Here is a 22,481-nt window from a genome sequence, read left to right as displayed (position 1 = left end):
ACGCCATTTCTGGCGGTGGTGGTGTCACCGGTGGTTCTGCTGGTGGCTCTACTGGTGGCGGCGGTGGTGTCACCGGTGGTTCTGCTGGTGCCCTGGTGCAAGCTCTGCTGGTGGCGGCACTGGTGACATCGCTGATGATGGCACTGGTGATGGCACTGCTGGTGGCCACGGTGGTGGCACCACTGGTGGTTCTGCTGGGGGCGTTGCTGGTGGCGTCACGGGTGTTGGCGCTCCTGACGGCATCACCGATGACATCACCGCTAGCCCCGCTGCTGCCCTTTGGTGTCACCGGCGCTGACGTCACCCCCGGGGGCGGGGCTGGGAGGGGCCGAGCCTGCGCCGAGTCCTCCCGCCCGCCTGGGGGCGCTGTGGGCCGTCGGGAAGGAGCGGAAGTGAGGCGGCGGGCGCCGTGGGAACGGCGGGGCGAGCGGCGGCGGGATGAACGCGCCTCCGGCCTTCGAGTCCTTCCTCCTCTTCGAGGGCGAGAAAAAGTGAGAAGCGGCGAGCGGAGGGGGCGGACGGCTTTTGGTCGGGGCACAGACCCTGCTCGGGCCGCGGGGGACCGGGGGGGGAGGCCCGGGCTCCCCGTACGGGGAGCCCGGGCCTCCCCCCCCGGCCCCCCGCGGCCTCCCGGTCTGTAACGGGGCCGGGGGGGAGCCGCTGTGGTAACGGCCGGGCTGTATCCGCTCAGGATCACCATCAACAAGGACACGAAGGTGCCCAACGCCTGCCTGTTCACCATCAACAAGGAGGATCACACGCTGGGGAACATCATCAAGTCGTGAGCTAAGGCCGGGGGGGGGTGGTGTGTGCGTAAATTTTGGGGGGGATTAGGGCTTTTTTTTTTTTTTTAACCTTGGGAAGTTTAGTCACGTTGTGATAGGTGTTGTCAGGGTAAAGCAATTTTGCCTTTAAAAGTGAGGGGATTGCCTCCACGAACGGGTTCGTCACGTCCTGTTTGAAAGTGTGTTGGGAAAGCCCATCATCAAAAACATGGCTTTTAAATTGTTTTTTTTTAATATAAAAAGCACTTGTATTTGTGCTGCGTGGTTGTTCACTGCTGCTTTTCCGTTCCAGGCAGTTACTGAAAGACCCCCAGGTGTTATTTGCAGGGTACAAGGTCCCGCACCCGCTGGAACACAAAATTATCATCCGGGTCCAAACCACCCCGGATTACAGCCCCCAGGAAGCTTTCACCAACGCCATCACGGATTTGATCAGCGAGCTTTCCCTCCTGGAAGAGAGGTTCAGGGTAAGTTTGTTTCTTTTTTCTTCTTTAAAGTAATTCAGTTTCTTGCAATTAAAAGTGAAACAAAGGGAGGGGTAGTCTATCTTAGAGCCGCTATTTTAGGTCATTGAAGCCACGCAGCACCGTGATACTTTGCTTCTGTCAAGGCGTGGTGGACCCTGCCTGCTCCTAACGGTTCAGTGGCCACTCTGTAATTCCCTAGATGGCTGGCATTGGTTTTCTCACAGTCTTATTAGTGTAGAAAGTAATCTTCTATTCTTCCAAGTGTGGGGTTTGTTTTTTTTTCTTTACTTCTCCTGCCAAATCTCTGGGACAGTACTTTTTTTTTTTTTTTGACCACTTGTCATTGCTTTCTGCTCAACTGTACCGCTGTATTTATTATTTATTCAGCCCCTGATTTTTAAGACTTAATCTGCCCAAAAGGTTACTCAGACAAAACCAGGGGGTTTATCAACAGGATACTGGCTGTGTAGCATTCTCTGATGTGCTGGTAAAAGGTAACAGTGCACAACTTTTGTAAATATGTTTTGATTTTAATTTAAGTATTATTCTTCTGGATGGTGTAGAGATTTCCACTGAAGGTCTGTAGCTCTTCCTGTGTTTCACAGAAGACTGTTATGAATGTTTAAATTAACCTTCTCCAGCTCAGCAACGGTTCTCTTAGCATATGTATGTTTGTGTTTTACAGGTTGCTATTAAAGACAAACAAGAAGGAATCGAGTAAAATCACCCCATTTAGAGCGGACTGTGTTTCTGAGGCAGAATGACGTGTCTGTTAGTTGAATGCTATATTTAAACCTCCATTCATGGCAAATATTTTCCCCCTTGTCCCACTTACGCTTAATTTTTGACAGCAGCAGTGACATTCGGAGGTGATTTTTTTTCTACTAGACAGGCACTTTGCCAAGAGGATAAATGTCTTGTTTGATTTGATGGATAAAAGTAATTAAAATTATTTCTACTTTTCTAATTGTAGCCTTAAGGCAAATATTTGTACTGGACTGTTGGCGAGTTTATTGTGAGTGTACTGCCAGAATGAGAAGCTGCTGAGTGACAGTGGTAGATGAACTCTGCTTTTCCTTTTCAAAAAGTCTAGGCACTCTCAACCGAACTGGTATTTTGTTTTATTAAGTGTCATTTCTATAAAACAAATGCACAAATTGTGAAAACTTACAGTAAAAGAAACAGGATGTTTACAATGACTTAATGAGTTTAACAAACTCTTACCTTTTTTTTTTTTTTTCTTTTTTTTTTTTTTTCTCTTGCACATAATAGCTGGTCTAGAAAACTTCATGATTACATGGGTAACAGTCACTAATACTGCACTATTTCAAAGCACGGGAATGAAACTCTGTTACAAGGAACTATGACTTCTTCCAAATTGCTGTTATGTTCACACTAGTTAGAACAACAAGGTAAGTAAAAGTAGGGTCTGATACCACATTGTTTATTAGGACTTCAGTCAGCTGCTCCCTGTTCGCTCGAAGCTCTGGCCACTTGAGAATCTACGAGGAGAACAGAGTTTGGGTAGGAAAGGCACAGTGGTACTGTCTCTGAAAATGGGAGGTTATTAATTACTGCAAGGCCTGGTTTGATGATTGGGTTGCTGTGGAATCCGCTTCCCTACCAACCTGGGGAAGCTGAATGAAAAGGTTCTTCCCCTTTCGGAGGGAAGTGGTGCAACTTTATGATACTCCTCCTAAAGGAGCAGGGTTTAATGCAGAGGGACTTGATCAGAAAGGAAAAAGCGAAAGCAGCTGGAGCTGACTGTTGACTTGGGCAATACGCTTACAGAAAGTTTATGGAATGCTAGGTCATGTCACGCCTATATATAATGTAGCTCAAGACCAGGCTCTGGAGTAAGAGCCTTTGCATGTATGTGCCTTCATCACACAAGGGAACAGTAACTGCCCAAAAGAGGACTATCACTGGAAGCCAGGGACGTATCAAACTAAAGAAAAAAAGGGTGGCATGAACTTGCAGAAGCAGCGAGCCCTTTCCTGTGTACACTTCTGCCAGGAACAGCCCCTCTGGCTTCCCTCCCCTCGGCCCACCAGGGATATGGCGTCTGCATGCTTGTAGTGTCAGGCTTTCCAGTTTGACCACTAATTTTTTACCGAGGGCCCTTCTGCTAGGAAAAGTTGCCAAGCTGCAGAACGCAGGAGCAAACAGCCCTGCTTTACAGCTCCTAATTCCTGTCACAGTTGTGTTTGTGTGAGATTTGAAAGATGGCCTTGGTCACGCTCTGGAGACGATTGCTTTTAATTGCTTGTGAGTGTTAGGTAGAGAAAACACTAGGCATGTTCTGGTGCAAATCTGCTTGGGTGACTCAGGACAGCTGCAGGGGGAGCGGATGGGAGGTCTGCTCAGCCCCAGCAGGTAAATGAGACCTACCTGGGTGGGAGGGATCTTCTTGTCTGAGCGTTTTCCCTTTGCAGAGCTCCATGCTGCAGTGTAGTTTGAGAGGTTGTACATCCACACACTTCCCATCTCATCACCACAGAACACGTAGTCTTTTGCTGTAAGATCAAAAGAAGCAGCTGGAAAATGTGTGGAACCGAGAGTCCATTCTGCTATAAAGCAGAGCTCAAGACATGCTGTAGGATCCCAGGGGAGGATGTCTTATTTCAGCAAAACCTCTTTCCGGCACAAATTTATACATCATTTACCTTGCTCTGAAAAAACTCAATTCATTTAAAGACAAATCAGCTATCTTACTCTAGTAGACAAAAGCTAGTGATAAGTGTTTTGGGATTTCTTTTTAGACTTTTTTTGGTTTTGGGAAGTGGTGACCAGGTCAGGTTTGTCTATTCCTTGTTAGTGTTAAAAGCCAGCTGCCCATCGTGTGGTGTTCCTACCCCTTACTTTAGATGCACTAAGCATTAAAATAGCTCCAGAAAAGCTACAGGGCCAAGCCATCAGCTCTGTGAGCTTTAGAGACCTGTACAAGGAAGACTGTGTTGGTAATGTAATCGGTCCACGTAAAGCTGTAAAACCTCGGTTCCCCCTTGTATGGCAGATGGTATAGCTGTAATTATTTGTTACTTATTTATATACAGCTGGTGCTGGGCTGTTGCTGCCCAGTGCTGGAGCTGTGGTGCAGGGAGTCGAGGGCTGGTGTTGCTTGCTCGCTGATGGGGGCTGAAATCCAGGCCTCTGCCTCGAACTACGGGCTCTTCTGATGGGTGAAAGGGGAGGCAGGCACAACTGTTCAAAGCAAATCTTGACCCGCACGGCCATCTCTGCTGCAGCGACTGGCACAGCCTTGCTGCTCACCCCGAGGAGGGATGCTGCCTACCTGGGCAGGTGCTGAGCGTCAGGTAGGACAGGTCTGTCATAGACCACTCCAGCTCAGCTAGAATAACGGCAGATAGCGTTCGCTGGCATCCTTTTCCCTTTGTGTCAAAAGACCGACTCCAGCTCCATAAGTATATGCATCCCGGTTTAGAGCTCTTGGAAGCTAGGGAAGAAAGACAGGAGAGGCTGTGTCAGTTGCGGAGAAGTGAAATGCCTCAAGACAAAGGCTGGCCTCTGGTGAAGGCGGTCCATCCAGAAGGTGGCTTTTAAGACGTGGGACCAACAGCAACTGTTTCCATCTCCTTTACCTTATTTCAGGATAACTGGAGGCTGCAGAGGGATGTTCAGTCCCATGCTTATGTTCCTGAACTGTAGAACAAGCATAAGCTATTCAGAAAGACCCAGCCCATGCTTTAAGCATGCTCCCAGATGTGGGAACCCCCACTTCCCCTGCAAAAAACTACTGTTGCCACCAGCCCTTGAGCAGAAAGGGGCTCTCCTCCCTTCTGCTTTGGCACTGCTTGGCCAAGCGTGCCCTCGGGGATGGGTCCATCTGATTTCCAGTCTTGCTCAGACATGGGTTAGCACCTCTAGCCCACATTTCAGGGAAAGCTAAATGGCTCTGGGAGACAACTCCATTCTGTGTAGCCCCCAAAAGTCGAAGAGGTAGTCACACCCCATTCAGTCCCTCTGCTCATCATGCTGGCTTCAGCCTGCCACGTGCTGAGGTGCCTGACTGTTTTTCTGCATTGGGCTATTGTGTTCATACTCACCAATGACATCATCATTCAGAAAAGCCAAACCGTCAACCCTGTGAGATGTTGTAATGCCTCCATCCTCATCAGGAAACTGGAATATGGCTTCAAAAGGCCTAGAGTAGGGAGAAGGGTGAAATGAGTCAAGTCCTGAATGGGCAGCAGTGGAAGGGCACTTGGGTACAGAACCCGAAAGGAAATTCATGTGTTAGTGAGTCTCCCGCCAAACTCGGATGAATTCTCACTTGAACTTACGCTTTTGGCCACCTGGATTTATTAATACAGCAGAAGCCTGTTTGCTTAAGAGACTGCTGTTTTACTTCATCTGGTTTTGTAGGCATCAGGATTAGTCAGCAGGGCATGACTTTGCTTGCTTCGTTCTTGTAATTTTTTTCTGTGCTCCCATAAAACTCACATACCAGAAGCAGGGTAGGCCTTGCTGTGAGACTGGAACTCGATCCAAGAATTTACACTCTCTTACGCCACTTCAAGATGATACGCCCTTAAGTTTCAGGGTATTGTATTGCACTCATGTCAGCCTTCCTTCAAAGCAGCCAGCAACACTTGTAGACTGGAGCATCAGTACAAGCTCAGGGCTGTGAGCTTTGAACACTCCTTTAGCATTATGCTAGTATTTTTTTTCTTGTCACTATGTGAAGGGGAATATGTTTTAAGTTTGGTAGGACATGCTGCTTTTCTTGACCAGACCTCCTCGGTTAGAAATAAAGCCTTTGCTAGGACTGCCTTTTCTTGTTATGGGAAACAAATGCACGCCCCCAACTTTTGGTTCTCACCTGCTTTTTTGTTCCTTATCCAGTTTTATATTCCAGGCAAAGCAGCCGCTTTCACAGCCAGCCAGCAGGTACTGATCTGGGCAGGTGGGGACTGGGGCAATCCGTAATGGAATAGAGATCGCGTCCAGCACCAGCAGCTGGCTAAAGAAGAAAAAAAAAAAAAAAAAAAAAAAAGGCAGTTAAGGGGGGCTGCAATGTGATACTTATAGGCTCCTGGACTGGCCACATCTGTTTTTTGAACCTTTACCTTGCTTTGAAATTGTAGTCACAGTCTGGAATCCCAATATCCCAGAGTGCAATTCGCTTGTCATAGGATGCAGCTGTGGGACACAGAAGAGAAGCAGGTAGTGACACCGCTGCTCATCTGGCTCTTCTCGTGCTAGCTGGCAATTCTACCTGTGTCACAGGCTGTAACACTCTAAGCCTGTGGCATCAGAGAGCTCATTAAAGCACAGCAGCAGTCACAGAGGCTCCTGGCTCAACACCACTTCACAGACATTGTCAAACATGCACGGTCAGTAATTTGTATTCTTATCCTGTGCTCTAAGAGGAGCAGATAAAATAAAGTTTGTTTCCTGGTGTCCATTACTAAGTTGTGGCTAATTAGTGCCCCTTTGAGCTCATGTTTCTGGCTGTGGGTTCTAGTGGAATCTACAGTACAAGGCCCAACCTCTACTCTTAGGCAGACACCACTTTATTCCACATGTCCACAGCTTACTGTGTTCACATCCGCAGCAGCTCTCATTGGGAAAGTCAGGCACTGATGTAAAGTGTGAAAGACACTTAATGTCCTTTGTCACCAAGCTGATGTACTGATAGCAGAAACAATCCTAATAGATTACTCACAAGTAATCAGAATCCTAATCAGATGGCATCCCTCAAACTCAGAGTAAATGGGTTAGTGTCCAGTCCCCAAACAGGCATGCAAAGACTCTCACTTTATTACTATAAATTTTTCTATGATGTAATGTAATGAGCCTTGCTGTCCACACCATTATTATATGGGTGTGCCATCAACCTCCTTACCCCTCTAGGCTTCTGCTTTTTGCACTCTTGAGCTGCTTCTTGAAAAGTATTCACTACAGATACCTGTGTTTGTTTTAAAAAAATTCCACTTTTAATGGTTCATGTAGCACTCTAACCACTCCAGGATGTGGGCAACTGTAGGCAAGAGAAACAATGTGCTGTGGGGGGCAGGTGTGGTCTGAAAGGGTCTGTAACAGCTTATTTTACAGGCCTGACAATGCAGCTGCAATTTGTAATATGATGGTTCATTTCTTACCAGTCCGCAAGCCTCTGTGGGCCCTACTGTGGCAAAGCTCTCTTCTACATCAGGACCTGAATAAAAACTTCTGACGAGGCACAGAACTCAAAATAATTTTCATTTATTCAAAAGCAATTAAGCGCATAGATTTGCTCGTTGGAAAAAATGAAATCCAACAGCCCATTATACGCTGCATTGCCCCTGTTGCCATGCTTGATGAGAGCCCTGCCAGCTGACCGCTTGCTGCCTGGCCCCCAGCAGGCTGCTCTGGCTATCATTCTTCTTACTCATCCCTGCGGAACGGATCCACTACTGGCCTTGTTTGTGGCTAATGCGTGCGTGACAGCCACCCTGAGAGCTACTGAGAGGGAAACGCGAGCTGCTGCACCTCAGCTAAAGAGTCAGGCTTTGTGGCCGAAACAATTTGTACCTTGTGTAGATGACTGCCATATGACACTAACAATACTCTCTCCATAATGTCTGTCCATGCTCTTTGTGCGTGTGTGCAGTCCCTACCTCCACCTGCTTGCACTGGGGACAACTACCCTTGTTAAGGAAGCCCAGCCTTTTCTACATTAGGTACTAAAGCTAAAGAGATTCTGAACCAGAGACTTACTGAAGAGGTGAGTTTCTCGAGTTGGGCTGAAGCAGACAGTAGCTATGGGCTTTTTATGAGCCTTTATCTCTCCATAGCAGAAGTCAGCCGCCACATGAATCAGCTTGACAATCCCTCTCCTCCCAGCAGCTGCCAAGATATTATGAGATTTTTTCCGACTGTCGCTGATTACCATTGTGAGGGTTGTCCATGCAACACTGAAAAACTCCTAGGATAGAGAGAAACCAAGAATAGAGTGAAAGAGAACAGCCAGCAGGATGGCTGTTAGCTCAGAGATAAGACAACTATCACAAGAGCTATTCAGGTGAATGACACAACTATTCGAGCCGGAGCATCGAATCTCAAAACAACCCTCAGAAGAACATAAACTATCAAAACAGGATGTTTATTCCTCTATGCCATCAAGCAGTCTTAGCAGCCTGGATACACATACGTATGCCTGTGTGAGGAGAAGACGGGCAGACTTATCTTTTAAACTAAGATTAAAAAAAAAATATCAAACCGGGCTAAAAGGATAAGCAAGAAATATTTACTATCTATCTTCATCCTTTTAAGACCTGTCCAAGCTAACGCTTGAAACCCTTTCAGAACTCTTTGTAATGTATATTATATATACATGTATGTAATTATAACAGATTATGGTATTTCCATTTAATGCTTACTCTTCCCACTTGCAACCTACCTCTGTAGCCACCTTATACTTTTTCAGCACCGTCCCTGTCTCACAATCAATCAGACAGACAGATTCCCCTCCACATGTTGCCACGGTTCTGGAGGAGCTCACAATGGGATCTGAAAGATTGAAAGAAGAGGTGAGAAGTTCCCAGGTTCACGAATAACACATGAAGACTGCAGCTTATCACTGCCTGGTGCTCTCCCAGTCTCCTGTTTTCAAAGTCAAAGAAGGAGTATGTAAGCAAGTCTCATTCCTGACAATGGAGACTACAGCTTGAAGGAGCAGGGGTCTAACGCATGGAGTCCGCTGGGATTCCAGAGCCAGGTGGTTCTGGGAATCCTGCAAACCTCTTTAAGAGCTCACCTTTCCTGGCTCCACAGTCTAGCAATGGCTCGAAGACACAGGACCAGAGCTGCGTTTTAAAATCCTCGCGGCTGTTGCCTTTACTGTGACACTGAAGAAAATGCAATGGCTCTGCACTGACATCCTCCTACAATAAACCATCCACATTTAGAAAATTCATTCCCCTGACAGCGGTTTGCCTGTGATTGCCTTGACAGAACCCTCTACTGAACACAGCAATTTGAGTTAAACTGAAGTATTTTTCAGCCCTTCTGTGCTACAGGGAACAGGAGAGACTGAGGTGCCACCAATGCTCAAGACTCCTAAACCAGCAGTCAGCTGTTTAGAAAAGAAGTGCCCAGCAGACCCCAGCAGTGAACCCCATTTCCTGCTGCAGAGAAATGTGAAAAAACCTTTAGATCCCCACTGGTCTGAGCTGAGGGGGAAACACCTTTCCCCATGCAGCCATCAGTTTGACCTGAGAGCAAGTCATGCCAGTTCCATTTCTAAGAACAGGCTTTCTTTCAGTGCACCACCTTAGAGCGCTGGTCCATCCATCCCCTGCAGGGGATTCACTGTCTCCAGGGGGGGGCCTTCCCTGATGGCTCTGAGAGATTTAAAACAACAGAAAAAAAAAACAAAACAAAAACCGTAACTCACAATATATCTGGCCAATTATGAGCTCCAAGCTGCGTAGAGCTCTGATGAAATCTGAATGCGGCTCCTCCCACTAAACCAAGAGGCCGAAAGCTAGTCCCAAAGGGGCTGATGAACATACCTTGCCCTTGGAGTTCTTCACTGGACTCAAGCTAACAACTCCGTTGTCCTGCTCCTGGCTTTTCTGTTCCCCTGTCAGCTGGCCGGATCTTCTGTTGCTTTGCCCCTTGGGACACTGCTCTCCATTCTTATCTGTACCTTCAGCTCCCTGCTCAGGGGTTGCCTCTTTGGCTGTCTGGTTCGATGTTCGTGGTTTATCAGGAGCTGGGTCATCCTGCACATGACTGGACTTTCTGGGATTAACTACAGCCTTCTCCTCAGTCTTTGCCTGGGACTTGGATCTCTTGTTTCCAGACCCCGATTTTGAATTATTTCTTTTCCTCTTCCTGGGCATTATCGTGACCTATAAAGCATGTTGTCAGTTTCTGCAGGTTTCTAGCTTCTCTGAGTTGTGCAGATGATTTGTCAGTCAGAGATATTAATTATTCAAATGCAAGTACCCTCCCACGATTATAGACTGGATTCCAAATATCAGACAGCACAGAGCTGCAGAGTTCCTAGAGGCAGAAGCTAATGAAAATCACACAGCCAGCCTCATTTTCATCTCCCTTCCCTTGTCCTAGTTACTTACAATTTACATACGATGTGGAAAAACAAATCTGGCCCGTGGACCGAGGGGGTTTAATTGGCAGCCATTTCAAAGAAGGCAAGCACCATCACAGTCTGGCCATGCATCAGCCCAGTTCTCTCATAAAAATATCCCTTCCTCAAAGGATAGGTGGACTCAGTAGGACTATCCTCATGAAATCTTTTGGGTGTCATATGAGAATGGAAGTGGTCTCCTCTTGGAGAGCAATTCTACCTTCGCATTGCTGGGAAAGCTTCAATCTGGCCATAAAGAACAAGCCTCAGCTGCTGAATACAGGCTGCAGCCTGAGACTGCCCCTACGGTTACCAAAGGGTCATAAATGTAAACTGACAAGTGCTACTGAATTCATAAGAAATAAAAAGAACATTGTTAATGTAACTGGAAAAATCACCTACCTGACCCACGTCCTCTGCAGCTTCCCGGGGGCTCTCTGTACTTTCTTCCTCATTTTCATCCATCTTTTCCTCTAGTTCAGGATCTGTGTTTAACTCCAGACCCAGTGAGTATGCCAGAAACTCTTCTGCAATCATTTTCACCTTAGGAACAAATATGTGGATATATAAAAAAAAAAAAAAAAACAAAAGACAAAAAGCAACAGCAGTCAAACTCTGATATGTAATGACAAGAGCTGCTTTGCTGAGTTTTAGTATCTGCTTCCACTGTTCTACATGAATTTCACAAGAGATGGATGAGTCGTCAGCTCAGAGCCTGGCAGGCCAAATCCTCCATTACATGACCCAAGAACTTAACTTTGTCACGGGCATCCAGGGTACACATTTGCAAAAACAACAGCACAGCAATGAAACAAGACAAAGGAGAGATGGAAGCCTCAATGGTATGTATGCACATACAATTAAAACATATGTTACAAACTAAATGGTATCTTTCCCCGCTGGGAGTAACTACAGTTCTGTCATTATCTTTTCTCCTTTCATACAGCTTCCATCAAGACCAAAGGTTACCATTAGAGTTATTTGCAAATAATTAAGTACTAAGGATACTGCAGTCTCGTTAATTAGTACAAGTATCGTTATTGCTTATGAATTAAAAAACAATGTTTAATGGCAGTCATTGCAACTTGGTGCACATTTAGTCCTAGTGCTTCTCTAACTGCTTAACAAAGCAGTGAAGAAAACCAGAAAAAGTGATATCACCTGTCTGCAACAGCCCTGATACCCTGAACCCAAATCCATGGAGCTTTTTAATCAAATCCATTTCAGAATCAGGCTGCAGAGTCCTTGCCTGAAGAACAGAAGGGTAAGTGAAATGTAACCTACCCGCCAGCGGGTGAATTCACTGAGTGAGCTGGGTCCATATACTACATTGGTTTGTACTGACTTCAGGAACTTTTTCTTGATGGACTTCACTTGCTCAGCTGTATATTTCTCAGGAAGTTGGTCACGGAAGAATTTTTCCCAGTGAGCAGTAACCTAGGCAGAAAGATTGAGTTTATCCAACAGAATACTACAGAAAACCAGAGCAGAAAAGCACAAGAGTACTTGTGAAAGCATTTAAGAAGTTGCCAACCCTGAGGCTCTGCTAGCTACACGATGGCACTGCTTCCATTTATTTTATCAGTGTTCAAACCATGACTTCAGCTAACAAGAAACCCAATTCCTCTGAACCAACTTTAAGTGAGTGTGGCTAAGCAGATACCATCAACATGGACCCAGAGCAATGCCTGATTTCATGCCTCTGGATCCATAGCAAATCATCTTAAGGAGTCTTGCGCTGTGCCCTACTAACAGGGAGCACCTGACAGGTAACTAATTTATTATAACAGGCATGGCATAACGGGCATGTTTGAATTTCCTTGTAGTTCAAGTGTGTGCGTGAGCAGGACTGCTGCACATGTCATCCCCATTTATAAAGATGCTTTGACTCCAGAAGGCTTCTGAACTATGGGCACAATCATGCAGACGCTCATCTATCAGCACAGTTTCCCATCTGAGAGTTTCTGGTGGGTAGTAACACATCCAAAAGCATTCAGACCCAAGAGACATTTTACATTTAGACACACAGCAGTAAGAACTGGGCAGCCAGGTACAAAGCAATACCATCAGGGAAAAGGATCTGAGTATCTGGGGCACAGGCATCAGCACAAAATGAACAGCACGGGGGAGCATTTGGTGTCTCATTAAACAGCAAAACATGCCCAGTTGCCTGGAGAATAAGAGGCTGAGCAGCCCTCACCAAGACCCTTTGAGGTACAAAGTATTACACAGATAACACTTTGCACAATAAGCCATCCCAGTCTTCAGTATTTGATCTCTTCACCACTGCTACACAGAAGGAATTAACAAAATCAACTAACTAGAATACAAATGCTAAGAGCAGTACTGTACAACCCCCCCCCCCCCTTTTCATAATAGAACAATAATTTTGCTCAAGATCACAACATGCTTTGTGGGGACAATCTGTAGGAGCTAAACTGTGTACATAAATGAGTGAAAATACAGTTGCAAACATGCACAGCTGAAGAAGAACAAACAAATCCTTGTTCCTGGTGTATGCTGGAAAAAGCAAGATTATCCTGAGCTTGGTTTTGTGCTCCCCATGCCTGCGGCCAGGACAGTAATGTAAATTAGATGAGGAGGTGTATGCAGCTGTTATGTCAGCACTAGGCTTCTCCCATTTTTTAATGATGATCGGAGTGACCTGAAAAAACAGAGGGTCACACACAGACCTTGTTGGCCCTGCTCCTGTGATTTAAACTGAAGGCAGAAGTTGGCTATACAGAACAGGCAGAGCAAATGCAAGCAGTGAACAGAGCAAGCAGCAGTAAGACATTTACTAGGTGGCCAAAACCGCAGGCTGTGCTTAGATCATACCAGAATTATTGTTAACCATTTGATGCTTGTTTGCAACTCTGTCATTAAACTGAGCACAGTATTTAGTTACTTCTAAGGTGTTTAGAGATTAAGAAAATATCACACATCTTACCTTGCTGGTGAGCTTACGACTATTGACACGCCTCACATGATTAGCCAGTTTGGTTATATCCTTGCCATTGAGTAGTCGAAGATTTTGCAAAAGAAACATTACTTTATAGTCATCGTTGAGCTAGAAAGATAAGGCATCAGAGTTAAAAAAATTGTATGCATGTTACTTGCTTTAGCTTTAGTCCTTTATTAAAATACAGCCAAGGATGAGAAGAATATATTTAGTCAGGAAAAGTAATTTAATGAAATCTTCTCAGCATTTCTGACTCGAATATCACCTTTTAGTTGTAAATTAACCTTCTCCTATGAGTTGGGATCTTAAACTGCAGACAGGAGACCTGCCTCGCACTTAAGCAGTACTAACATCCAACACAAGGTGGTGGCGGCGTAACCGGGCTCATCAGCTCCGGCCCGAGTGCAATGCAGGGTATTCTGTTCACATCCTTTAACTCTGAGTGAGCATCTAATACAGAGGAAGGCCTGCTCTGCATACAGTAAATGAATACCAGCAGGGATTCTGTGGGTCAGGTGTGTTTTAGGTCAGACCAGTTCCCCAATCCAGTTTAACATACAGCCGCACATATACTTCTGCCAGCACGTAACAGCAACTAGCATCTGGGTCCGGGTTGGTGGCTGATGCCAGTTAAAGCACAAGTAAAATTACAATTTCAGATGCTCAAACTGCACAGTCAGCAGAGCCTCTTGGGAGAATTCAGAAAACCAAGGCTAGACTAATCACCAAGTTTAGCCCCTCATCAGATGACCAAATCTGCTCTTCCAGAGCACAAGGGGCACTAAAACTAACATCTAAGAAGGACATTTCTACACAGTCATTACTATATTTTACACAAGCATGAGCATAAGATATCCTGCCTGATAAGCTAACTAAGATGGGACTCTGGCCTGGAGAATCAGCAGTTCAAGATACCCAGATTTTAATATCCGAGTGGTCTTGGGCAAGTCACTTCTGCAGATTGGGAAATAGTGGCACAAACTGGTGAAGGGGCACAAAAAGACTGGCTGCTTTCTCAGATGCCCTAACACTTGCTGCCTAAGAACAACATACAAAAACTAGGCACAACTGCTGTTTGTTTCCCCCTCTATTTAATGCTCAGCTTCTAAGGATGGGAGGTAACTCACTGTCAAGTACACATTGTTCTCGTAGGTTAGCTCCTCGAGCAGAGGGAACTGTTTCAGAGCAGTTACATCTTCTAGTTTGTTGTTGTTGCAGTTTAGGACACGCAGATCAGGCAGGGTTAGACTGTTGGGAAATTTGTCCAGTAAATTATCAGAGAGATCTAGTTTCTGCAGATGCCTCAGACGGGAAAACAAACGTGGATCTAAGTCTCCAGTCTTCAACTGCAGCTTGGACAGGCTGAAAACAAAAGAGAACACGAACTATCTGCAGTGCATTGGAAAAACAAGTGCTGACTTTCACAGGATACAAGGTCCCACCTGGTGGCACCTCTCAGTCTAGCACAACTCACTGGGTAAATCTGACCAAATCTGTGTTTTCTTGTCTGCAGTATTCTGGACTGCAAGCACACATACCTGGAAAAGATGCTGTGTCTGAGCTAACAGACACCACCAGAGACGCAAGACTACCAAAGTATTTGCAGTGCAGTTAACCTGCAATCCCGATAAACCTCCTATGGATAACAGAGCTGGCTGTGAGCAGTGAATCGCTAGAAAAGTTCTTGCTCATATTAAAAATTACTACGCCTCTAAGAACGTTGGTATTTTATTCCTTTGCAACGTAAATTCAACAAAACAAGCTGTGGCAATACAAGACACTTATTCACTACACCGTCAGTCTAACCTGTCCACAGAATGCCCTAGATTCATTATTTCACCCATTTTTTTGAAATCACCATCTCACAACTGCTGTAAGCAACATAAGACTACGATGATTCCAAAGTGCTAGTCCTGTCCTCCCCCTCACTTCATGCTGACACCTGCATTCACACAACAACATAGCAAATTTGATCAGTTTGCTGATCTGGTTCAAAACTTTTCTTCTCTGCCTTAGAAGTTAAGGTCAGGCCAAGTGCAGAGTAGGTCCCCAAATCATTTGGCTGTTTTCAAAGAACTAACTGCACAAAAAAGTGATTCTTCCATTTCTTTTACAGTGAATTTTACTGCAAAATCTTCCCATGGCAAATATGGAAATCTACCTAACAAAATCCCAAGGCTGCCACCAAAACAGAAGCAATCTGTCCTGAAAGAGGAAGAGGGGCAATATTTGTGAGGGGAAAAAAACACTCTTTCTCCCTAATAAAGTGAAAACTGCATATTATAAGCAGGGTCATTTAGATTTGATTACATCATTTAGTTGAGCTCCAAAGAGAGTTTCTAGTCCTGACAGCTGACATCTCTTGAGGATACAAGCCTGAGTTCCTTTAACAAACAGAATCTCCATCTCTAATGATTAGTTAAAAAAAGGCCTTCTAAATGTAAATGAAGTGTGAATAAATAAGGTAAATAAAATTAGGAAATAAGACCACTCCTCCTTCACTTGTCATCTCAGAAGCCTAACCAGCCGGTCAAAGCATATAAGAAAGGTTCAACAGAATTCAGCTGGCTGCAAAGCGTAGTGTGACTACTGTGTCATTTTGGGGAGAAACTCAACACAGTGTTCCCCAAATGGACTTTCTGAAATATAACCCTTCAAAATCATGGTACGAAGCTGCATGGAAAAAGCCACACTCTAGAAATTCACTACTTCAAACATTTCAACATCACCTTGTTACCCAGATTACTGCAGCTTATAGTCCTCAGATAAACTTTTGATTTCTCCCTAAAAACATTTAACACAAGACAAACCAAAAGAAATAACTTTAAAGAGTACATATGAAACCCAAAACTCTTACATCAGCAACAAAAACAACAAAGGTGCCAGCCAGAAATTGGCTAGCTGAGTCACTCAGATTGACCAGTTCTGGAATAGTGAAATTCCACTGTATTAAACATTTGGAAAGACACATATTTTCAACAACCTCTGTTAAGGATCTGAGCATCAAAACTGTTTTTACTGGTTTCTAATTGTCTCAGAGTTTATTATCCCTCTCTGCAATGTTTGAGGTACTAATATAATTAGGTTTAGAAGAGATGGAAAGTGATGGAGGGAGAGGAAAAGGGAGGGGAAATAATGCCAAAAATATTTTTAAAACCCTCTAAAATCTAGGCCAAAGAGATTCTCTTATTCACATTAAGCAATTACTAGCAAAGACAGAAGTGGTTTGGGGGTAGGGAGTATATCTTAGGGTTAGGAAATCAGGATCCAGCCTTAAGCAGTTTTACAGAAAAAAGGTGGCAGCATATATACAATATAAATGGTGAAAAGAGGTGCTAACTGCTGATAACCTATCTAGTGAATGCAGTTCCACTAGTGCTCACTGGTCCTGCATCGAGAATGCCGTCTCCTGTTCTGTGCTTTGTAACCGTCTCTCTTTTTTCAGTAAAAATGCTTAGGGGAAGAAAGACAAAAAAAGGGATCGCCTAGGCTGAATTCAGCTGGAATTTTCCATGGGCCTGTCTGCACTTACTTCAGCGTCTCGATCTTTCGGAGCCTCGTAGATCTTGGAACCGCTCTTTCCAAAAGAAGTTCTGTAGTAATTTTTGACATTTTTAATCTCCACCCCTCTGCTGGAATCACTAGTCAGTCAGCTGTAGGACCTCTTCTCGTAACCTTCCTGGTAAAACAAACAGGAATAAGAGGAAATCCTTTCATCTGACTCCAAAAGGGGAAAAAAAAGAGTTAGGAGGTTAGCTACTGATTTTGCTGCTGTGTTTGAAGTCGCCTTTTTTACACAGTTGAAATGAAAATACTAGAGATTGTTATTACACTGGGCACACACTCTCAACATGCTGACCCAACCCATCTCCAAAGCAACAGCCTTGGCTGTTACCTCCCTTGGCTATTAATGTGACAGACTTGCTGTAGATGAAAGCTGTCCACGGGGTGACAGCACTCAGGACTAGGACAGTCTCACAGTTACCTGTTTGTACCTCTCCTGCGCAACAGGGCTCTGCTCCAAGAACTCTGACACACTTTCAAATAAACAGCCACAGTAAGAATAAATACACCTGTTGTGAATGTCTTACTCCCAAGAAAATGACACAGGGCGCTCAACGGCCTGACCAGATGGGTAGACTCTTGGCCGACAACTTCTAAATTCCTAAAATTTTTGAAAACCGATTAATTAATTACCAGAAATGTAAATACCCACCGACCAGTAACATTTCCTCACCAAGGAAAAAAATCAACAGCATTCTGTATGTTATTGGTAATTAACAGATGTTTCCATGTGTTGTTGTGGATAGGATAGTGCCTGCACGCGCATGGATACACTGATATTTAGAATAAGAACAATGATAGGGCCAAAGTAGCTTCAGGAAATTACTAGTTCGTGGCTCACCACTCCTGACACAGATTCCAAGAGAGGGAAATAAAAGAGAAAAGAGCTCCAAGGCCAGGCTCGCTACTGTCTTTTTGTGTTAGTCTCACTGCTGCCTAACGCCACTCCAGTAAATCACGAGGAACACGCAAGGCACTAAGCTGTCCTTAGGCTCGACTTCAGCACTGTAACATGCCTACAGCACCCAGACCATCGGGTCTGATGAGCGATGGGGCATTGCTTTGTTAACACCTGTACTTAAGGTCAAGCCTTCACGTATGGAGTATTTTATACCAGCATAAAGAGCATCGAGCCTGAAAAACAGCTGGAACAGCAGCCGTTCAGGATTTGATCCTTCAGGTGACAGAGCTGTCCCTGAAAGCCAAACCAACAGGATCAGGCCCTTACCTGCTGAACCTAATAAACCTCCCTAAGCTCTAGTATCTATAAGAAAAATTTCACACCAGCGACTCTGGATGTTCCCATCACCCTCTCTTTAACCACCCCGACACCTCAGACCACCCCGGGGAGCAGCAGGGCAGACCACGACGTAACGCGGCCCCGTCACCACAACGCCACGGGTGACGCTGCAGAAGGCACGTTCGATTCCCCGGGGGGCCTGACGAACCCCGTAACCCAGCCTAACTGGGAACCGCCACCAGAATCGGCCGCTGACCCTCCTCCTGCCCCCCCAGCAGCACCTCTCGGGGTCCGCAGTCCTACAGCTGGGTGTCGGTTCAGGCCGGACTAAGGCGGCAGAGATTAAAACGAGTTTAGTTGTAACTACTCCGCGCCAGCCGGACCACCGCCTCGCCTAAACCGAGGCGAGCCCGGCCCAACTGGCGCCGCACGACGCCACCGCCGCCGCGCTGGGGATGACGACGACGACGACGGCCTGTCAGCCCATCCAGGGGCGGCTTCCCGGCTGCGAGGCGGCCCCGACGGCCCCTCAAGACCGCGGCAGCCCCAGGGCCGTGCCGGGGACCGCCGGGGCACGGGCTGCTGGGCGCAGGCCGCGGCACCGCCCGCGGGCAGGGACGGCGGCCCTGGCTTCGCGCCGAGGCGCCCAGGTGCGGCTCCGGACGGCGGCCGCCGCCTCACGCCTGCCCCCGAGCGGCGCCGCCTGCCCCGAGCCCGGGGACCGCGGTGAGGGCCGGCGCCTGCCGCGGCCTGAGGCGCCCTCGCGGGAGGGGGAGGGGGCGGTGTGCGTTGGGCGGCGGGACTACAACTCCCGGCGACCCCCGCGGCGCGGCCGGGCCCCGCTCCGCTGCTCGGCGCCGCGGGGGCTGCTGGGAGAGCGAGTCCGTGCGTCCCCCCCCCCTCCCTCCCCACCCCCGCTCACCCGACCGAGCGACCGACCGCGCGGCCTGCGCCCAGCCCGCGGTGTCCCGCCGCCGCCTCGGCCCCGGGCCTTCCCCCGCCCACCCCGCTCCCCTCACCTGGAAGCGGGCCGTGCCGCGGCGGCGGGAGGGAAGGAGGAAGAGGAGACGGGGAGGAAGGAGGGGAGGAAGGGGGAGGGGGAGGGGGGGGAGCCGTATCCTGAGCGCAGGCGGCGGGGATGGAGGCGGCGGGCGGCGGCGAAGGGCCGGGCTGCGGCTGCAAGGGGATCCGCTCCTGCCTGCTCTGCGAGGGGCCCGCGCAGGCCGCTCCGCCCCCGCAGGTACCGGGGAAGGGGCGGCGGGGCGGGGCCGGCGGCGGGGCGGGGCCGGCGGGAGGAGTCGGGGGGCGCCTGCCATGTTCCCCTCGGTCTGCGGGCCCGGGCCGGCCGGGCGAGGGGAGGGGGGCGGCTCAGGGCCGGAGGGGGGGCTGGGGAGGAGGGACCCCCCTCCCGCTGCCCCGCCATGTCGGGAGAGGGTCTGGGCTCCTCAGGGGGCTGCAGGGCCCCGAGAGGGAGCCCAGGCCGGGGACAAAGCAGAGCCCCCCAGGGCTGGTCCCGGTGGCGTCCCCTGAGGTATTTGGGAAAAGGGCCCGTGTGCCTTCGGCTGAGTGAGGGTACAGATGCGCAGGCAACCTCGAAAGCCGAGCCAGACCGGACCCGACTCTCCTACGTTAAAAGACAAGACAGGTTCGCTACCGCTTAGCCTCTCGGCCTTGGCGATTTTTATCAACTTTCCTCATTCAACATTTATTGATATGACAAACTGTATCGCTACAGCCGGCCTGAGGAATACCAACCATTAATCTCTTTATACATTTGGCACTGAGGATCATCTGTTCTTCCCTGGCTTTGCGGGATAAAGACATTACTGGGAAAGAAAAGCGGCTCCAAGCAAGCAGCGCAGGAGTGCTGCAGCTGTAAAAAAAAAAGCAGGGAAGAGGAGTTGTTCCCCAAAAGCAGCTGTAAAATTGCTCATGTCTACAAGAATCCTGTACAGACGGTTTTCATGCTGCAACATCAAGGTTGCAGGGGTAAATCATGGAAATACCTTATTGTGATAGGTTTTCCCCTCACTGCTTTTTTTTCTTCTCTGTTGTTTTTCCACAGGGAGAAGATAATTTCACTTACTGTCCAGCAACAGGCCTAGCTAAAGGAAATGAGCACTCGGAATTTGCTGGCTGGGCATTTCCATTTCCAGGGGTGTTTCTGATGGAGGAGTTCATTAGCGAAGATGAAGAATCTGAGATAGTTGAACTGATGGATCGAGATGACTGGAAACCATCACAGTCTGGCCGAAAGAAACAGGTTTGCCTTTAGAAGCACATTTGTTCTTCGGTCCCCCTGGAAAAGGAAAGCTGTTTTCAGTTAAAACACAGAACATTTACATGTTTCATTAAATGTTTTCCTTTGGAAGCTTTTCCTGAAATCAATTGCAAGAATTACTTCTAATTAAAGTCAAATTCTTGCAAAAATATACAGTAGTTGCAACAAATCATACTTGATTAAAGTTCACACAATCTCCAAGTGAAAGAAGTGGGTGTTTTGTTTTTACTTTGCAAGTGAGAAATCTAATTCCAGAGAGATTAATGTAGCTTCACTGAGTCCTCTTGCAACCTGGTGACCAGGTCACTGGAAGAGATGAGAACTCAAAAGTCTTGACCATGAGCCCTGTGGGGATCACAGCCTCTCCAAAAAGACTCATCCTAGATTTTTCCTTAACACTAGCTTTTCCCTTCTTCTTTTCCAACAGGACTATGGACCCAAAGTGAACTTCAAGAAACAAAGGCTGAAAGCTGGCAGCTTTACCGGTTTGCCAAGTTTTAGTAAAAAGATTGTGGCACAAATGAAGGCCTGCTCTGTACTAGGCGGTTTCTTACCCGTTGAACAATGTAACCTGGACTACATGCCAGAAAGAGGTTCTGCCATTGACGCACATTTTGATGACTGGTGGCTTTGGGGAGAGCGTCTGGTTAGCTTAAACTTGCTCTCAAAAACTGTGCTATCCATGTCTTGTGATTCAGAGGACAGTATCCAATTATTTCCCACTTTCAGTAAAGGAAACGGGGAATTAAGTCCCCCTGGATCTCTTACAGAGACGTCAGCATGCAAAAATTCAGACGAAGAGGGAATCAGCTGCATTTTATCCCCAAGGCTTGTTCCAAGTAAAGAGGTGACTGTTGCCATTCACTTACCCCAAAGGTCTCTGGTGGTGCTGTACGGTGACGCACGGTACAAGTGGAAACACGCGATTTACCGCAAGCATATAGAGCATCGCCGAATCTGTGTCACATTCAGGGAGCTGTCTGCAGAGTTCAGCGCTGGAGGAAGGCATGAGCAACTGGGTAAAGAACTGCTAGAAATAGCTCTTTCATTTCAAGGAAGACCAGTGTGATCAGCAAGAGGAAGCCGGAACTGCATTTTGTTAGGAAATTTGAAAAATAAAGTACAGAATTTGTACAGCTCTGTTTATTTCTGAAGTGTGCATAAGGAACCAGGTGTGTACAGAGATAAGCTCAATCAAATGGAAATTTAACAAACAGAAATAAGAGAGTGCAAGGAAGGGGTGGGCTACTGGTTTCTTCAAAGACTCTCCTGGGCAATGGGAACTTTGAGGCAAAAGTCAGAAATAAGCTGTTGTATTCATTGTAACAAAATGCAAAAAGCAAATAGCCAGTTTTTAAATACTGAAATGAAACCAAGAAAGAATCATTAAACTGAACTGAGTATCGAACTGCCCTTGGCACAGATTCAGCCCAAACTCTGCAGATTTTGACCCTTCCTGGCCCATACTTGATTCTGTCATACTGCTTTTTGCGTTGCACTGTGCCGTAGGGACACAACTATCTTCTCGCCCGCTTCAGATAGGTCCTTTAGAGATCAGCTCTCCAGGGGAGGAGGGTAAGCAAGCGTCTCTCCACAGATAGTACAACACACTGAGAACTAATTAAAGTAATTATCCTTTGCTGAAGATTCATGCTCTAACAGTGAGGATTAATCATAAATACCGTGTGTGACCTATATCTTCTGGGACCAAAGAGAAGCGTTTGCAGAGGGCCGAAGCTGACTCTTCCACAGAGACAGCTTGGACAGAGTTCAGACCAAAGACTTGCACAGACTGTGTTATTTTCTGATCATTTGTCATCTCTGAACCCCGCTGTCAACTCTCAGTAGCAAGAGTCTGATTTTGGGAATAAGCTGGGCAACAGACTGCAACACTGGCGGCTATCATTTTTTTTCTTGGCACCTCCAGCAGTCAGGTTTGAATCATGCCTTGTACCTAAGATTCAAGTAGTCATTTGTAGCAGAAGCTGATTTGAGGCCATCTGTCTGCTCTGAACAAACTTCTGTGCTCTTGAAAATGAAGTTGTGCCGTGGAAGAAGTGTGATCCTTTAATAAACACAGAT

The 22,481-nt window shown here is 46.9% G+C and overlaps 4 protein-coding genes across 5 annotated transcripts in view; 2 read left to right on the top strand and 2 right to left on the bottom strand.

Moving 5' to 3' along the window:
• Nucleotides 1-338: 338 nt before the first annotated feature.
• On the top strand, nucleotides 339-2,451 carry POLR2J (RNA polymerase II subunit J). The gene is made up of 4 exons (XM_075032531.1): nucleotides 339-491; nucleotides 692-781; nucleotides 1,078-1,252; nucleotides 1,938-2,451. Exons 1-4 carry the CDS (start codon nucleotides 439-441, stop codon nucleotides 1,971-1,973), a joined length of 354 nt encoding a protein of 117 aa, XP_074888632.1. The 5' UTR covers nucleotides 339-438; the 3' UTR covers nucleotides 1,974-2,451.
• On the bottom strand, nucleotides 2,359-19,277 carry LRWD1 (leucine rich repeats and WD repeat domain containing 1). 2 transcript variants are annotated; one of them, XM_075032524.1, is made up of 16 exons: nucleotides 19,138-19,277; nucleotides 16,847-16,993; nucleotides 14,442-14,676; nucleotides 13,303-13,422; nucleotides 11,637-11,789; nucleotides 10,755-10,895; nucleotides 9,772-10,113; nucleotides 9,015-9,141; nucleotides 8,658-8,767; nucleotides 7,976-8,183; nucleotides 6,343-6,415; nucleotides 6,096-6,236; nucleotides 5,320-5,417; nucleotides 4,548-4,709; nucleotides 3,644-3,768; nucleotides 2,359-2,754 (listed from the first exon to the last, which is right to left on the bottom strand). In XM_075032524.1, the coding sequence occupies exons 2-16, from the start codon at nucleotides 16,924-16,926 to the stop codon at nucleotides 2,614-2,616; spliced, it is 2,256 nt and encodes a 751-aa protein (XP_074888625.1). In that variant the 5' UTR covers nucleotides 16,927-16,993; nucleotides 19,138-19,277; the 3' UTR covers nucleotides 2,359-2,613. The 2 variants fall into 2 exon arrangements, with proteins under 2 accessions (XP_074888625.1, XP_074888626.1); XM_075032525.1 differs by lacking the exon at nucleotides 19,138-19,277 and adding an exon at nucleotides 18,400-18,968.
• ALKBH4 (alkB homolog 4, lysine demethylase) lies at nucleotides 19,225-21,519 on the top strand. The gene is made up of 3 exons (XM_075032526.1): nucleotides 19,225-19,358; nucleotides 20,184-20,381; nucleotides 20,827-21,519. The coding sequence occupies exons 1-3, from the start codon at nucleotides 19,257-19,259 to the stop codon at nucleotides 21,466-21,468; spliced, it is 942 nt and encodes a 313-aa protein (XP_074888627.1). The 5' UTR covers nucleotides 19,225-19,256; the 3' UTR covers nucleotides 21,469-21,519.
• Nucleotides 21,268-22,481, bottom strand: part of ORAI2 (ORAI calcium release-activated calcium modulator 2) — a 17,934-nt gene continuing 16,720 nt past the window's right edge. The window contains exon 5 of the mRNA XM_075032529.1: nucleotides 21,268-21,394. Coding sequence (XP_074888630.1) covers nucleotides 21,389-21,394 — 6 coding nt within the window. The 3' untranslated portion in view covers nucleotides 21,268-21,388. The remainder of the gene's footprint in view (nucleotides 21,395-22,481) is intronic.

The sequence above is a fragment of the Buteo buteo genome, chromosome 7 (assembly GCF_964188355.1).
Source record: "Buteo buteo chromosome 7, bButBut1.hap1.1, whole genome shotgun sequence".
Taxonomy (NCBI): domain Eukaryota; kingdom Metazoa; phylum Chordata; class Aves; order Accipitriformes; family Accipitridae; genus Buteo; species Buteo buteo.
This window is presented reverse-complemented; position numbering and strand designations above follow the sequence as displayed.

Bases quoted from the DNA above. Each gene is read 5' to 3' on its own strand.
- POLR2J (XM_075032531.1), top strand. From the start codon at position 439: ATGAACGCGCCTCCGGCCTTCGAGTCCTTCCTCCTCTTCGAGGGCGAG. The intron at 492-691 runs GTGAGAAGCGGC...GTATCCGCTCAG, and splicing joins CTCTTCGAGGGCGAGAAAAA to GATCACCATCAACAAGGACA. The intron at 782-1,077 runs GTGAGCTAAGGC...TTTCCGTTCCAG, and splicing joins CTGGGGAACATCATCAAGTC to GCAGTTACTGAAAGACCCCC.
- LRWD1 (XM_075032524.1), bottom strand. From the start codon at position 16,926: ATGTCAAAAATTACTACAGAACTTCTTTTGGAAAGAGCGGTTCCAAGA. The intron at 11,790-13,302 runs GTAAGATGTGTG...CTTTCTGCCTAG, and splicing joins GTCGTAAGCTCACCAGCAAG to GTTACTGCTCACTGGGAAAA. The intron at 6,237-6,342 runs GTAAAGGTTCAA...TTTCTTCTTTAG, and splicing joins GACTACAATTTCAAAGCAAG to CCAGCTGCTGGTGCTGGACG.
- ALKBH4 (XM_075032526.1), top strand. From the start codon at position 19,257: ATGGAGGCGGCGGGCGGCGGCGAAGGGCCGGGCTGCGGCTGCAAGGGG. The intron at 19,359-20,183 runs GTACCGGGGAAG...GTTTTTCCACAG, and splicing joins AGGCCGCTCCGCCCCCGCAG to GGAGAAGATAATTTCACTTA. The intron at 20,382-20,826 runs GTTTGCCTTTAG...CTTTTCCAACAG, and splicing joins AGTCTGGCCGAAAGAAACAG to GACTATGGACCCAAAGTGAA.